The 14,929-nt window shown below is 44.4% G+C and overlaps 1 protein-coding gene across 1 annotated transcript in view; it reads left to right on the top strand.

Moving 5' to 3' along the window:
- The window catches only part of LOXHD1 (lipoxygenase homology domains 1), a 279,511-nt gene that overhangs the window by 106,812 nt on the left and 157,770 nt on the right, over positions 1 to 14,929 (top strand). The window contains exons 10-12 of the mRNA XM_026649217.1: positions 2,898 to 2,996; positions 4,894 to 5,042; positions 13,446 to 13,569. Of these exons, the coding sequence (XP_026505002.1) occupies positions 2,898 to 2,996; positions 4,894 to 5,042; positions 13,446 to 13,569 (372 nt within the window). The remainder of the gene's footprint in view (positions 1 to 2,897; positions 2,997 to 4,893; positions 5,043 to 13,445; positions 13,570 to 14,929) is intronic.

Raw genomic sequence — 14,929 nt, 5'->3', positions numbered from 1 at the left:
ACCATGCACGTTGATCTGACCCTGCAGCCTCCGACATGCCAATGAATGGCTGCTTGACTGTGGTTGCCAATTGTCTGTGATTGCACCTGGATGGCGGCATCAGCCTTTTTGTCTGGAAAAAACTTGTTTACCTGCACCCCAAACTTCCTGATTCAAACATGTTTAGTCCCATATTTCTTTCACATTTGTACAGTCCTTTGGGCGCTTACTGTACATACAACATGAAAGAATATTAATGATCAGGGTATTACTGGTTTTTCCAATGATACCTTGCATGACACCTGTTAGATACAGATTATGAGGTACACTGAATCGGGGTACACTGAACTGGTCAGGCCAGCTGAAACTCACTGATACCAGAGCCTCTTGCTCTCTGGCATTGGGATGCTCTTAGGGTCACAGCATGTTTCCTCCTTCACCAGATTGGGGACTCAAGGCCTAATAATGCTGTTAGTAGCATGTGGGAACAGAAGTCCACCAGCAAGATCAAAGCTTTAAACTCTACCCACTCTAGCTTTGGCTGTCTAGAAATGAGAACTCTCTGGGGCTTGCATCTCCTGTGGTTGCATTAGCTGTACTGGCAAAAGTCTTCACGAGTCCCCCCCTACTGGGAGTCAGGTCCTGCCCCTTTACTTCTTGTTATTTATTATTAAGAGCATTTTAACTCGTATTATTTTATTGTGTGGTGATGCATTTGGTGACGGGGCTCTTCAACTGTCAACCTGATTTTTAGTATTTAAAAAATTAGCTGTGACAGGTACTATATTTGCCCCGCAGACCCCTGGCCAAATTTGTAGTTCTGCACTTGCATTTCCTACAGATTCAACGAAAACTCATCAACACATCGCAAAATAGGAATATTAAAGACTTGTAGCAAACTACCCAGGAACAGTCTCTAGACCAGGCAGTATTTGGCAAATAACATAAAATACACCCCTACCCCAATATAACGCTGTCCTTGGGAGCCAAAAAATCTTACCGCGTTATAGGTGAAACCGCGTTCTATCGAACTTGCTTTGATCCGCTGGAGTGCGCAGCCCCCCCCTCCCCCGGAGCACTGCTCTAGCGCGTTATATCCGAATTCGTGCTATATCGGGTCACGTTATATCGGGGTAGAGATGTAATAAAAATGTACAAGTAATTTGTAGGCTGTTCATGGAGAGAGAACCTTCGCTGAATACATTATTTGCTGCATGTTGTTCACTCAGGTCTAAATATCAATGGAGCTTGCCACCTGGTATAAAGAAAGATGAGTACTGCATCAGTACAATCAGTCAACTAAACTAGGGTGGGATTTTTAAAATTGCTGAACATTGTCCTAAATTTCCATTGAAGTCAGTGGGTATTTTTCCATTGATATCAGTGGGAGCTGGGGTTAGGCTAACCTTGATCATATCTGAAAAATCCCATCCCTAGTTTTGAAGAGTCTGGGCAATGGAAATATCTGTGCTTCTTATTGATGTAAGTGTTTTTCGGGCTCCTCAGTGCCACATACGATATAGCATTGCAGTTTGGCATTACAACGTCAAAGGTACCGTGCTTGATACCTTCACTCACTTATGACTTTTTTTATATTCTAGAAAGCAGCAACATTTTTAAACTGGATGGGATAGCGGGATGGGACCTTTCCAAGTCTTTGCACTTCTTCAGTTGACTGATCTTTCTTCAAAATATTTGTTATCGCCTGCTCTTGCTGAGTGTCGGCTAAGCTGCAAAGTTAGCTGCAGTGTAGTGTTCAGAATTGGAGGGGTCAGATCTAAACCTGAGCAGTTGTTTGGGTTACTCAGATCATTGATGTTTCAGAAAAACCAGGCTAACATAGACCTTAGTGTGTTTAATGGCCATGTGTCAGCACCACAATTTGCACCACTTGTGTCATTTGTTCAAACTTCCGGTAAAAAAGGCCAAGAACTGAATGATCTGCTCCTCCTGCCCTGAGAAGTGGATGCCAAAGGTCACTGAGATCTGACTAGGGAAACGATCTTCCTAGAATGGTTTGCACCCCTTCCACAGAGGGAGAGAAGATGATCCAATGCTTTGGGTGCTAGCCTAGCCTAGCCTGTGGGATGCCTGGGTTCAGTTCCCTCCAGTGCCACACGCATCATGTCTGAGCTTGGATAAGTCATTTAGTCTCTCTGTGCTTCAGTTCCCTATCTGTAAAATGGGAATAATAGCACTGCCCTTTCTCAGAGAGGTGTTATCAGGATAAATACATTCAAGATTGTGAGGTGCTTGGCTAGTCCAGTGATGGGAGGATATAAATACTGTAGATAGAAGAAGCAGGGAGTATCAGATGTCTCTGTGGCACAGTTTCCAACCCCACAGAGAGCTCCCTGCAGAATTGGGATGGGGGGGGCGCTAATGCAAGGAGGTGTGTGCACAATACCCTCCAGCAGAAACTCCACTTATCTTGTCACTCTTTTTAGGAGAGGGATCAGTGTAGGATTAATTTTGGGAAAGTTTTGGGCGAGTATTTCAATTGCCTTGGCTAAGCTTTGGTTTTCCTTCTTTATTGAAATTTTCTTATATGTGTTGGCATCCTGGCTCTCCCTATAGTGGCAGTGTTACAACAGCCAGGAAAGGCTGTGAATGGAGGCCTGCGTACTAAACCAGGATTGTCATACACATGTTGGGTGAAATCCTGACCCCCCATAATGGCAAAACTCCCACTGACTTCAGTGGGACCAGACTTTCACTCTTTGAGTCTGTTGCAATAGTTACCATAGCATTCCGTGTACTAACCATTATGAACAGTGGCTCCTAGCATCCCATATTGTCCAAGTGCTCCCAAGGCATACTGCACCACCGTGGCAGGTCTGGCGTGTATCAGTCTGCTTTATGTTGATCCATGGCTTGTATTGTTAATATGCTGGGCATTTCTCCTTCTGTCTTTGCAGTTAACAAGTATGTGGTCAGAGTGTTTACCGGAGACATTAGCGGCAGTGGAACAGATGCGGATGTCTTCATTAATATCTTTGGCGAGAATGGAGACACAGGTATTCAAATGCAAATCATTTCCTAAAATACTTTTTCCTGCTCTGCCCTAGGCGAGCCTGATATCTGAACAACAAACAGCACAATCTGGAAAATGCAAAATGATTTGGCTCCGTGAAAGGACAACAAATGGCCTGTCTAGTTTAGGATTTTTCAGACCCATAATTTTCAGCAGGTGCAACAGCAGAACAGCTGGAATGTGAACAAGGGTCAGGCTTTTCTACCGCTGTGTCATCTAACACAAAAATTCCTGGTATAGACACACGGGCATAGACCAATTCAACAGGGAAACAATTCACTAAAATATCAGATGTCAATGTGATATCCATACATGAAGGGAAAGCAAAATATTGGCAATCCCTTTTAGGAAGCTGAGAGAAGAATTTTATCCACACATATTCTTTCAAACTTTAATTGTCGACTATGATTGAATCTCTGTCCATTTAAAGAGCGATTGTGTCACCATTTGTATCACCATTTAATTCAAATCAGCTGATAAGCTGCATTTATTTTATGAAACAGAGGCTGTAGCAAAACATCATAGTATGCACTTGATTTTAGTAAACATTATGTTTCATCTATAAGATCAGAATAATAATTAGAGATGGGCCCAAACCAAACCCCCGCACCCACCCTTACAGAAAAGTCTTCAAGACTTCAGTAAAAAAATGAAGTCCTTTCTATAGTTTAACTATCCTATAGAATTTAATACAGAAAGATATCACTTATCTTGCATTCTGGGGAATGGTTCTTTAACATCTGTTGAAAGGATTTCATTCCCTAATAAATTCTATTGGCTTTTAGCATAATTAATGTAGAATACTATTGGTTTTATCCCTGTTCAATTCTTCAACACTTTTCCATAAAAGCAAACTCCTTTGAGTTCAGAGGTATTGAAAATCCAAACTTGGATCCTAAATTTGCAAATAACTCCTCTCTTTATAGTGGTCTTGAGCAAAATTCAGAATCCAAAAGCCCCTGAGCTTTGAGGCATGGTAAATCTGGAATTCTGCAGCTTTTATCTACCCCTAAAAGTATTTTAAATGGTTGGATAGACTTTTAAAAGCAGAACTGTTTGAAATGTGGCAATAGAGAAAATAAAAGAGCCACCCAGTCATCTATCTTTGGAAACTTCTGAGTGATGTAAGTAACTGTCATAGAGCGACCTGGCCTGGAGCACCCTCCTACAGCAAGCCATTACATGACAGGTGTGCCTGCTTCAGTTTCCCTTTCACACAGGCTCGCTTGCTTAAGTAGTACCTCTCCTTAGGGCCAGTTAATTACCAAAATAATGCCCAGTAAGAGTCCCAAATATAGTTTACTTCTCACACTCACTGTATATAGTCCTTAAAACCTTGTTCTTCCCCATGGGAATCCTTCCAGCCTCTCTGCTGGGAGTCCTTCCATACCATACTGCAGTATCTTCTGCCACACCTGGGCTCTTCGTCACACACCTCCTGTCCTTTTACCAGGACAGCCGCCACCCCTCAGCCCTTCCAGGTGGGTGCAGCCCCACTCTTCCCAGTGGGAACTCTCCTTGCCGCTCTGCTGGGAGCCCTTCAGCCCTCTGGCTCCAGCTCTCCGTCGTGAAAGCCAGCAGTCAACTCCCTCTGCTGTTCTCCTGCCTTCAGCCCTCCAGCCCTGGCTTGGGGAGATCAGCCAGCAAACCCCACTTGCTTTTTTGTGTGCTGAAGGAATGGTGCTATGCCATTGGATTATAAAGTTCCCTGTCTTCTACTATCCGCACTGTATAGAAGCAGTGCTTTGGTACTGGTTGTTTTAGTCATAACGGTAGCGTTGCTAGACAGAGATTTTTTTTAAATGCATAAATATGTACTGATACCTTCACCAACTTTTTCCCATCTCATTCACCTTTCCCTTTGCTATTGTTTTGCTTAGGGGAGAGGAGACTGGACAATGACAAGGACAACTTTGAAAAGGGAGCAGAGGACAAGTTCACCCTTGATGCTCCAAATTTGGGAAAGTTACGGAAAATGACCATAGGCCACAATAACAAGGGTGGCTCTGCTGGCTGGTTCCTTGACAAGGTTAGTTATTCCTTAGGAGACAGTTAATTAGGGCTACGCTGGGACCAAAATGTCTAACTTCTCATCTACTCACTGGTTCGATACCAACAGACCCAAATACTCACTGGTAATTTGGTCATTCAAGTTTCTTGTTACTCAGAAAAGTGTGGGTGAAGCATTCAACATTCAAAGCTAATAACCACACCAAAATCTTCGGAGAGAGTTGATTTTTAAAACTGCAAATCTGGTGTTGACGATGGTATGTGAAGGACGAGTGCAGGTGTTATAGCAGAAACTTCTCTTACCTGCCCTGCCAGTGAATTCTGTCAAGTCCTGCAACACTCTAATTTTGAGCCTGCTCTAAATAGTTGGTCCAATAAAAGATATTACCTCACCCACTTTGTCCCTTTAATATCCTGCGACCGACACAGCTATAATACTGCATATATTCTAAATAGAGGCGCTCAAGCATGTGACCAAAAACCAGAGGCGCTGAGTTTCTGAGTTCCTGGGGAGTGCTTGATCCCCACTCTGGCCCAGGCCTCGCCCCCACTCCACCCCTTCCCTCAAGCCCCTCCCCCCGCCTCTTCCTGCCCCCGCCCCTCCCCCCCAGTGCCTTCTGCAAGCCACTGAACAGCTGATCACCAGTGGGTGGGAGGTGCTGGGTGGGAGGGGAAGGAACTGATCGGCGGGGCTGCGAGTGGGTGCTGAGCACCCACTGTTTTTTTTTTTTCCATGGGTGCTCCAGCCCCAGAGCACACAGCATCTATGCCAAAAATGGAGACCAGGTTGTAACTCACCATTGACTTGACCTAAGTCAGTGTTTGGGCCCTGGACTGCAGAGGTATAAGTACTCTGCACCTTCTAACATCAACCCTTCCCGTCCTCTGCTTGCCTCACTCATTCAATGAAAGAGAGACAAAGAAAGGCCTGTTACTGTGACTCACATCTGTGACAAACACTTATTATTTTACAGGCCAGTGCAAGGTCCATGCACCACTGAGCTCCCATACAATCCCTCAAAATAATTTAGTGGTACAAGGGCACGCTATAGAGAGTATACAGTTTAGTGTGTCTCGTTTGAATGAAAACTGTTGCACGATCATTTGCATGGTAAATGAAGGGGGGGTTAAATGGGCTACTAACTTTTCTCTGTATCTGCTAATGTGCTCACTGCTTTTACTCCACATGACTGCAGCTCACCACCTTCTTTGTGCAACCAAAGGACCTCTCATTAACAGTTCTCCTTGCAAGTCCCTGTTTGATTTCTTTCCTCTCCAGCCGCAAACGCTCACTGAAGTTAATGGCAAATCTGTCATTTGGAGCATTTGTGATTGGGGCACAGCAAATGAGTCAAATTGCTGGACCTCTTACAATATAGAAAACTTACCCATGCAGTAGGTATACCGCATCTGGGCAGATTAACAGAAATCGTCCATGTGATTTCAGAGTGCTTTTAGCTCAAGTGGGTCCAACTACTACAGAGCACAATATAGGTATCATTCTAAAAGGTGAGCTGCAGTCAGTGGGAATTGTAGGTTCCCATGTCAGAAAATCATGTGGAATGATCCATGTTTTGCCTGCTGATCCATCCTGACTTATTTTCAGTAATTCCAGGCATAGCTATAATCCTTGTGTAGGAGATCTTCAAGGAACACCTCTTGTAAGTGCTGCAGGACATGGTGTTGGTGATTCAACAGATGGCACATTTCCTGCTAAGTTATTACTGAACCAACTCCCCAAAATGATGTTAGGGAGCTCTGTACTAGATAGTGTCATTGTTCAGATGAGATGCAAAACCACGGTTGTAATCTGATGATTATTGTATATATTAAAAAGGGTCCTGATTAGCACTGAAATTATGTGGTAATGAATATCATAGTAATTTGCCCTAAGCCAAACTTTATAACCCACACCATTCACCCTTGAAACTTTTTGTATGTTTAGTTCAATTATGCACTCATTAACTACCCAAACATGATCCAGTGATAACAGCACAGGTTACTTAAATGCTTGTTTAACAACTTGCAAAATAATTACCTTTGATATCTGGGTGATATGAATCATTCCCACATCTTACAGTAATATGCACCATTTTGGAAACTTGGACAGACATAAAACACAAAGAAATATAGAGGACAAAATGTTAATAAAATAGTGTGTCTTCTTTCAAAGCGTCAACAGTACAACCTTATCTGTTGTTGTTTGCATTGGGATCGTGCCCAGAGTCCCCCAGCTGTGCATACACAGAGAGAGCCCCTCCCCTGAAGCGCTAACAATATAAATAGACTAGACAGCCAAAGAGTGGGGAAGAGGAAGTATTATTATTCCCACATTTGCAGATTAAGCAATTTGTCCACGGTCACACAGGAAGCCTATGGAAGAACTGGGACTAGAGCATAGATCCCTTATGTGTCAATTCAGTGCCTTGACCTTAAGACCAATTTTGCTGTCTGTCTGACTTTGCCTTTATCTTGGGGCCTTGTTGTATGGTTCACTCCAGTTAGCTGTCTCTCCCCACTGCAAGGATTGCAAAAAGACTGCTTTTCAAAACTGGCTTGCCCCAGTTACTAGTATCGTTTTATTTGCTTTGTGCCAGCAATATGTTTGCCTCCTGTCAACTTGACAGAGTTAAGAGTCTCAAATCACAAGGCTCATTCTAATTCAAGATGCAGAAGCTAGGCAGCCCTTTCATCCATTTGTTGCTGGCTCTAGGGATGGTCCAGCAAGGTGCCAAGTTTCTTCATCTCAGGGGTACTCAGGCTTTGAGCCCTTGGAGAAGAAAGTTAAAGGATAGAAGGTGAACTGAGACAACAGTGGTCCCAGTTCAATCAAGTCATTCCTTAGAATGGCACTGCAGAGTGTTTTATAACCAAAGATAAACACTTATATAACTCACTCAGAGTTCGAACTCCTGGTATTCTCCTATCAGATAATAAAAGGTTAAAGAGTATTTAGATAACTTGAATATATTGACATCAGCAGGGCCTGATGAATGCACCCTCGAGTGCTGAAGGAATCAGTGGCTGAACCATTGGCAAAAAGGCAATTACTGTACTATATTGGGTTGTATTACTAGGAATATCACATGTAAAACAAGTCAGATAATTATTCTGCCCTATTTAGCGTGTTTAGGTCTAAAGCATGTGAAAGTTCAGAGGAGAGCAAGAAAGATGATTAAAGATCTGGAAAATAAGAGCTGTGAGTAAAAAGTTAAGTGAACTCAGCAAGTTCTCTTTGGAGAAAAGCAGACTGAAGAGAGATGGGGTTAACTGCCTGCAGATGTGCGACTAGATTTTATAAAGGGGGCAGCAAGGACCGAAGGGGAAACTCCTCATTGTAGGGAAGAGGTAAAATGTAGGTTCAATACCAGAAAATGTACAGAGAACACGCAGCCACTGGACCAAGCTTTAAAAGGAGGTTTTGGAATTGTTTTCACTGAAAACACTCGAAGATAGGCTAGACTACACTCCTGTTTGTGAGAGACGATTTAGGAGTAACGAATTCTGAATTCAGTTTTGCACATTTACAGGGAGCTGGACTAATCGACCCAGTAAAGTTTCTTTTGGACCCTGCTGAAAATGGTTTAATAGGTCCAGATCCAAAGCCAATGGAATTCAGTAACTTCCTTGTTACTAGAGCTAAAAGAGAGTGTGTAAAAGAGTCTGTGACCCAGGAACAACAAAGCAAAGAACTGAAGCTTGCACTTGCAGTTCCAGCATAAAGACAACTCCAACCGGAGTCCTTCCTACTGTATTGAGTGGAGATCTGAGTCCATCATGTTTAACTCAAGCTCAGCTAAGACTGGAGAGTGTGTTAGTTAAATCTGTGTCAGATGGTGCTTGCTTGAAGAAGTGCATGAAGGGCTGGATGCTCTTGAGGCTAAGCCACGGGACTAGGGGTTGAGGCTCTTTGGTTCTATTCCTCACCCTGCCACTGATTCTTTATGAGAATTTGGGTGATTCAATCACATCTCACTCACCTCATCTTTAAAATAGAGATAATACTTCCCATCCACACAGGTGTATTGGAAAGCTTAGATGAGGGTTTGTAAAAGTGCTGCAAGTTTCTCAGATGGAAGGCTGTACATAGGTTATATGTATCTATGTGTGTGTATATATAAATTGCACATTCAAAAACTATGTTAAAAGAGCAATAAGGTTGCAGAATTAAGGTTGCCCGTGCAACCTTAATTCTGCCCTCATGTATTTATGCATTATGATACAGTCTTTAATTACATGGTCACATGATATTTTTTCCACAAGACCCCTGTCTCTTTCATTGCACAGGATGGACAGTGCTCAGTTAATGACCAGCTGTTCAATATTTTGTTTTATCCTCATTGTCACTAGTCAAACCCTGCTCTTTATACAGAATTATTAATTTCCACTGGGGCTATTCTATGATGTTCATCACTACAGTATCTGAGTGGTTCACAAATGTTAATACATTTAACTTCACAACACACCAGTGCGGCGAGGGAGTGCTATTATCCCCATTTTACCACTGGGCAATCGAGAAGGGAGATTAAGGTCAAAAGTGTCCACTACTTTTGGGTACCCAATTTTAGATGCCTAGGACCTGATTTTTCAGAGTACTTAGCATAATATAGCACTTATATCTTCCAAGCACAGCTTCCATTGATTTCAAAGGCAGCTGTGAGTGCTCAGCACTGCTGCAAACCAGATTCTAGTTGGGCACCCAGAAAATAAGGAACACACAATTAGTGGCCACTGGTTAAAATGATTTCCCCAGCATTACCCAGGAACTCTGTGGCAGAGGCAGAGATAAAATCCAATTCTCCAGGGAAGCATTCAACTGCCTTAACCATGAGACCATCCTTTCTCATCCTGCAATCCTCTGCCTCATTTACTACATACCTTCCAACTTCTACAACAATTGGGGTAGGGGTCCTACAGCAACAGCCTCCTTAACTAAGCAACCCCAACTCATCCCCAGTACTGTGGAGCTGTGGGAACTGAAATTGTGCAAAGTCTTCTAACTTGGCCAAATTTGGATGTTTTTTCATGGGCACAGCAAAAGGCACATTCTTGACACAAAGGTCATACACCCCTGCCAAATTGCAACCCCCTCCACCAAAGCATGGAGTCGCTAGAATTCCCCAACAAGATGGTGGTAAGAATATTTTTAAAATGGCAAAATAATGTACTTTCCCTTTTCTCTGAAACAGCTGAGCCATTTTTTGCTGAAACTTCAAAGAAAAAGAATGAGCCTTTCTCAGACACGCAGCATAGAAAATTTCAGGCCAAACAGTTAAAATTTGACAAAGTTATAAACAACTGAAAACATGGTTTTATAATGGCAAGCTTAAGTATAGGCATCACTACCTCCCGTGCCTATAAAATAAGTAAAGAAATAGCATATAAATTCACCACAACTTCAGCTGGTGTTGATTTCCTGATTTACACCAGTTGAGGATCTGACCCAGTATTTTTGAAGCCTAGGTAACATGACTGTTGGTACACTAGAAATGTAAGTATTATCTCACTCTTTAGTATCATTACTGGGGTCTAAACCAAAGTTTGCCATTTAAACTGCCGAGTGGGAACAGAGAAAATGAAGAACAGAGCCCTGGGGAATCCCTCTGATAAGTGGGAACAGCCCACAGGAAAAGGAGCATCATTAGGATACTATAAATAGTCCCTGCATGACATAGACTTTAGAGCCACTTAGTTTAGGTCACTGGTGGCACAGACACTGGGGAGGTGACAAGGGTCAGCCAAAAACTAACCCTCCCCTTTACAGCAGTAATCAGTAAGATAGTTGTGAACATAAATAAAGCAGTTTCTGAGCTGTGAGCTTGACATGAAATCTAGCTGGAATGTAAGCCGCCCCGAGTTCGAAGGTGCGGGGTAAAACATCACAGAATTTGTTTTTCTCCTCGTGCTGTTTTTCCCAAAGTGTTCTATGATCTAGTAAAGGAAGCTTTGTCAGACCCAGACACACACGTTACACATCTCTGGTCATTCCTCGCACACTTCCCGAGTTGTGGATGATGCTGTCTAGTTGTTTATGCTCAGAGTGAGCTTGCCAGCTCTAAATATAAAATGAAATGTGAATAAAGAGAAGCATAAGAGAAGTATTAATTTATAAGAGAGGGCTTCTAACCTTTGATACTCCTATCATGACTGCTACTGGGCACTGCTATTATAGACACCTCCAGTCCACATGTACCTTAATGGAGCAGTCTTTTTTAGGATCCAGTGCACGGTTGCTGCTTGATTTCCCAGCATGCATTGCCACCCAAACTCTGGAGACAAGCTCCATTCCGGGTTTGACTAGATGCCATTTGAACCGGAGGCAGCTGGCACTACCAGCTACAACCAAAGTCTTAGATCAGGGGTGGGCAAACTTTTTGGCCTGAGGGCCACATCGCGGTATGGAAATTGTATGGAGGGCTGGCTGGGGCAGGAGATTGGGGCTCATGGGGGGGGGTGAGGGCTCTGGCTGGGGGTGCAGACTCTGGGGTGGGGCTGGGGCTGAGGGGTTTGGGGTGCAGGAGGGTGCTCCAGGCTGGGTTGGAGAGGTTTGGAGGCTGGGAGGGGGCTCTCGGCAGGGGCAGGAGATTGGGGCACATGGGGGGGGTGAGGCTCTGGCTGGGAGTGCAGACTCTGGGGTAGGGCTGGGGATGAGAGGTTTGAGGTGCAGGAGGGTGCTCCGGGCTGGGATCAAAGGGTTTAGAGGGCAATCAGGGCTGGGGCAGGGGGTTGGGGCACGGGGTGGCTCAGGGGTGCAGGATCTGGGTGGCGCTTACCTGAAGTGGCTCCTGGAAACAGCAGCCCGGCCCCACTCTGGCTCCCACACAAAGGTGAGACCATGCTGCTCTGCATGCTGCCCCGTCCGCAAGCATCACCCCCGCAGCTCCCACTGGCCATGGTTCCCAGCCAATGGGAGCTGCAGAGCCGGTGCTTGGGGCGGAGGCAGCATGCGGAGCCCCCTGGCTGCTCCTGCTTCCGGGCACTGTGTGGAGCTGCTGCACGCGTGGAGCAGAGCAAGGCACGCCCCTGATCCCGCTTCCTGGCTGGGAGCTTGAGGGCTGGATTAAAAGGTCCGATGGGCCGGATATGGCCCGCAGGCCATAGTTTGCCCACCCCTGTCTTAGATGAATGATAAGGTTGCGAATCACTGGTGTCTGGATTTTGGAATAAATAATTCTCAGACTCTCTCCCTCTGACCTTGAAGGCTGAGGGAAATACAACAAGAACAGTGTAGCCTGGAGAGCAAATCTTATTCACTGAAGACATTCACCAGCAACATGAGTGGAAATTCAGATTTTTCATGTCTAGCAGAAAATCTATTATCCTCTAATGGTATAAAACAGTGCAGTAACACTATGGAAATTTACCAATGTTTTAGAACAAAGGACATAGAAATTGTCATATCTGATCAGACTAAGGGTTTGTCTAGTCTAGTGTCCTGCCTCTGGTAGTAACAGATGTTTCAGCAGAAGGTCAAGAAACTGCAAAATTGGTAAGAATGGCCTTTCTGGCCACATAGGGGAAGTTCTTTCCTTGGCTCATCAATGTAGAACATATTTAGTGGGCCCAGAAGCCAAGTCCCACCTAACTCATGGAGGATAGGTCCATCAGCGACTATTAGCCAGGATGGGCAGAGATGCAAAACCATGCTCTGAAGTGTCCCTATCCTCTGTTTGCAAGACGCTGGGAATGAGTGACAGGGGATGGATCACTTGATGATGACCTGTTCTGTTCATTCCCTTTGAAGCACCTGGCATTGGTCACTGTCAGAAGACAGGATACTGGTCTAGATGGACCTTTGGTCTGACATAGTATGGCCGTTTTTATGTTCTAACTAGCAGCTGTTTCTGCTGTAGGTTCACTGCCTCCATTGCAGAGGGAGGGTGCAGAACTGTGAAAGGAGGAAGCTGCTAGTTCAGGAACGGAGTCACTGGGTGAAATTTTCTGGCCTGTGTTATGCAGGAGGTCAGATTAGATCTATTGTCCCTTCTGGCCTTAAAATCTGTGAAAAAAATCTTTGAAAAAGGCGTCGTCATGGGGCTACCAGTTTAGCTGCCATCCAGACTAAGGATAGAGAGAAGGCAGGCAGCTGACTCTACAGAGGAGTAAAGCAGGCCAGCCAGATGGTCCTGCTGTCAAAGGCAGCTGAGAGCTCCAGCAGGGGGCAGATTCTGACAAAGTTCACTAGGCAAAATAGCCACATTAAAAGGTGATGTATGTGCTGACTTGCTGCAACTCTCTGTCAGCCACAATTGTGGAGAGGATGGTTTCATCTTGTTCTCTCATAAATGTATTTTAAGTCAGGTAAAACAGAATGGGCAACTCAAATGCTGCACCTTCCCTGCGCTCTTTGGTCTCCTCTCCATGTAACGCCTCCCTTCGCTTTAGCTTCAAGTCGGTCACAAACTGGCTCCTCTTTTCCTAGGTGATCATCGAAGACATTGGCAATAAATCTGTGTACGAATTCCCAGTTGGTCGCTGGTTTGCGTTGGATGAAGATGATGGGAAAATCCAGCGGGACATTCTTGTGGGAGGAAGTGAGGCCACAGGTAAAGGCAGTGGGCCCGATTCTGGGGTTGGGGATGAGGAGAACTGGGGCGGGAGCAAAGGTTTAAATAGCACTAAAATGAGATCCAATAAGTGGAGCGTAGGAAGTGAATGTCCACCTCCAACATGGTCATAAGGGGCAGGTCATTCACATAGCTGGGTTAGGGTTCGAGAGGCTGATATGGAGAGGCAGAGTCCACTCCTTCATGGTCCTTGGACCATAGGGACCTGTGCTGTGTGGAGATCTCTAGCCATGCCCCGTTTAGAAGTTAACATGCCATGTTTGTGATTCACCATGGAGTCCTGCTGTGGACCAGACATCTGTGACATTCCAGTCCTCCAGTGCCCAGATCACCAAGCATAGCAGATGCATGACATGTCCATTGACGTAGGTCAGGAAGCACCAGCATCAGCAGGCTCCAGGCTGATGGCTAATGGAAGAAGGATCCAGCGTATGCATCAACATGTCGACCGTCTGCCTTCAGAATCTGGGTGCCAAATGGCTTAATTATTTATCCGAGTAACTGATGAAAAAGCTTCCAATGTGCTGCTCATCGATCAATTTTATGCTTGATACTATTGCCTGGGAAGCAGAATCTCCTTTTACAACGCATTAGGTTCAATTCCAAACTCTAATATTGACTTTATGATTGTCTAACTTAATTAGAACACACACAGACAAATGCTTTATCATTGTTTGAGGAAATCTGAGCTCCTAAGGTTTGATAAAGATGCTCCACTTGCATAGAACGCGCCAACATACAAATGTTAATGCAACTTTTAAAAAGACATGACTGTTTATAAAACACCAAGTTCTGAAGTTCCTACTTAAGAAAAAATTGCCATTGACGTTTGAGCTAGTTAACCTGAGCAAGGACTGCAAGGCTGGGCTCAAAATATTTGTGTGCACCTTGGAACATTCTTATGGTAGTAGGAATGTTTCCTTACTTATTAATGGAGGTTAGGTGTGAACATATGTGTGGGAGCCAGAAATGGCTAACTTCTAATAATCCCAGCTAGGCCATTGACTCTGTCTGTGACACTGATGTCTCTAAAGTGACATTTTCAGATTTTTTTCAATGGACATGGAAATTGCCTTGCTGGATCAGACCAGTGTTTCATCTAGTTCTGTATCCTGGAGCTGATTTTCAGTGGCACTGAAGATCTGCAGGTCCACTTCACTTAGAACTTCTGGTGCTCAGCTCCTCTGAAAAGCAGGTCTCTCTTACTTAGGTGATTAAATATGGGCCTAGGCACTTAACGTTAGGCACCCACATTTGAAAAAGTTGGTATTGACAACTATGCCTCAGTCTCCTAGCTCTTAAAGTGGGGTAATCTCTGTGCCTACCTTGTGAAATGTAA

This window comes from Terrapene carolina, unplaced genomic scaffold, assembly GCF_002925995.2.
Source record: "Terrapene carolina triunguis isolate 2854851 unplaced genomic scaffold, T_m_triunguis-2.0 Scaffold69, whole genome shotgun sequence".
Taxonomy (NCBI): domain Eukaryota; kingdom Metazoa; phylum Chordata; order Testudines; family Emydidae; genus Terrapene; species Terrapene triunguis.
This window is presented reverse-complemented; position numbering and strand designations above follow the sequence as displayed.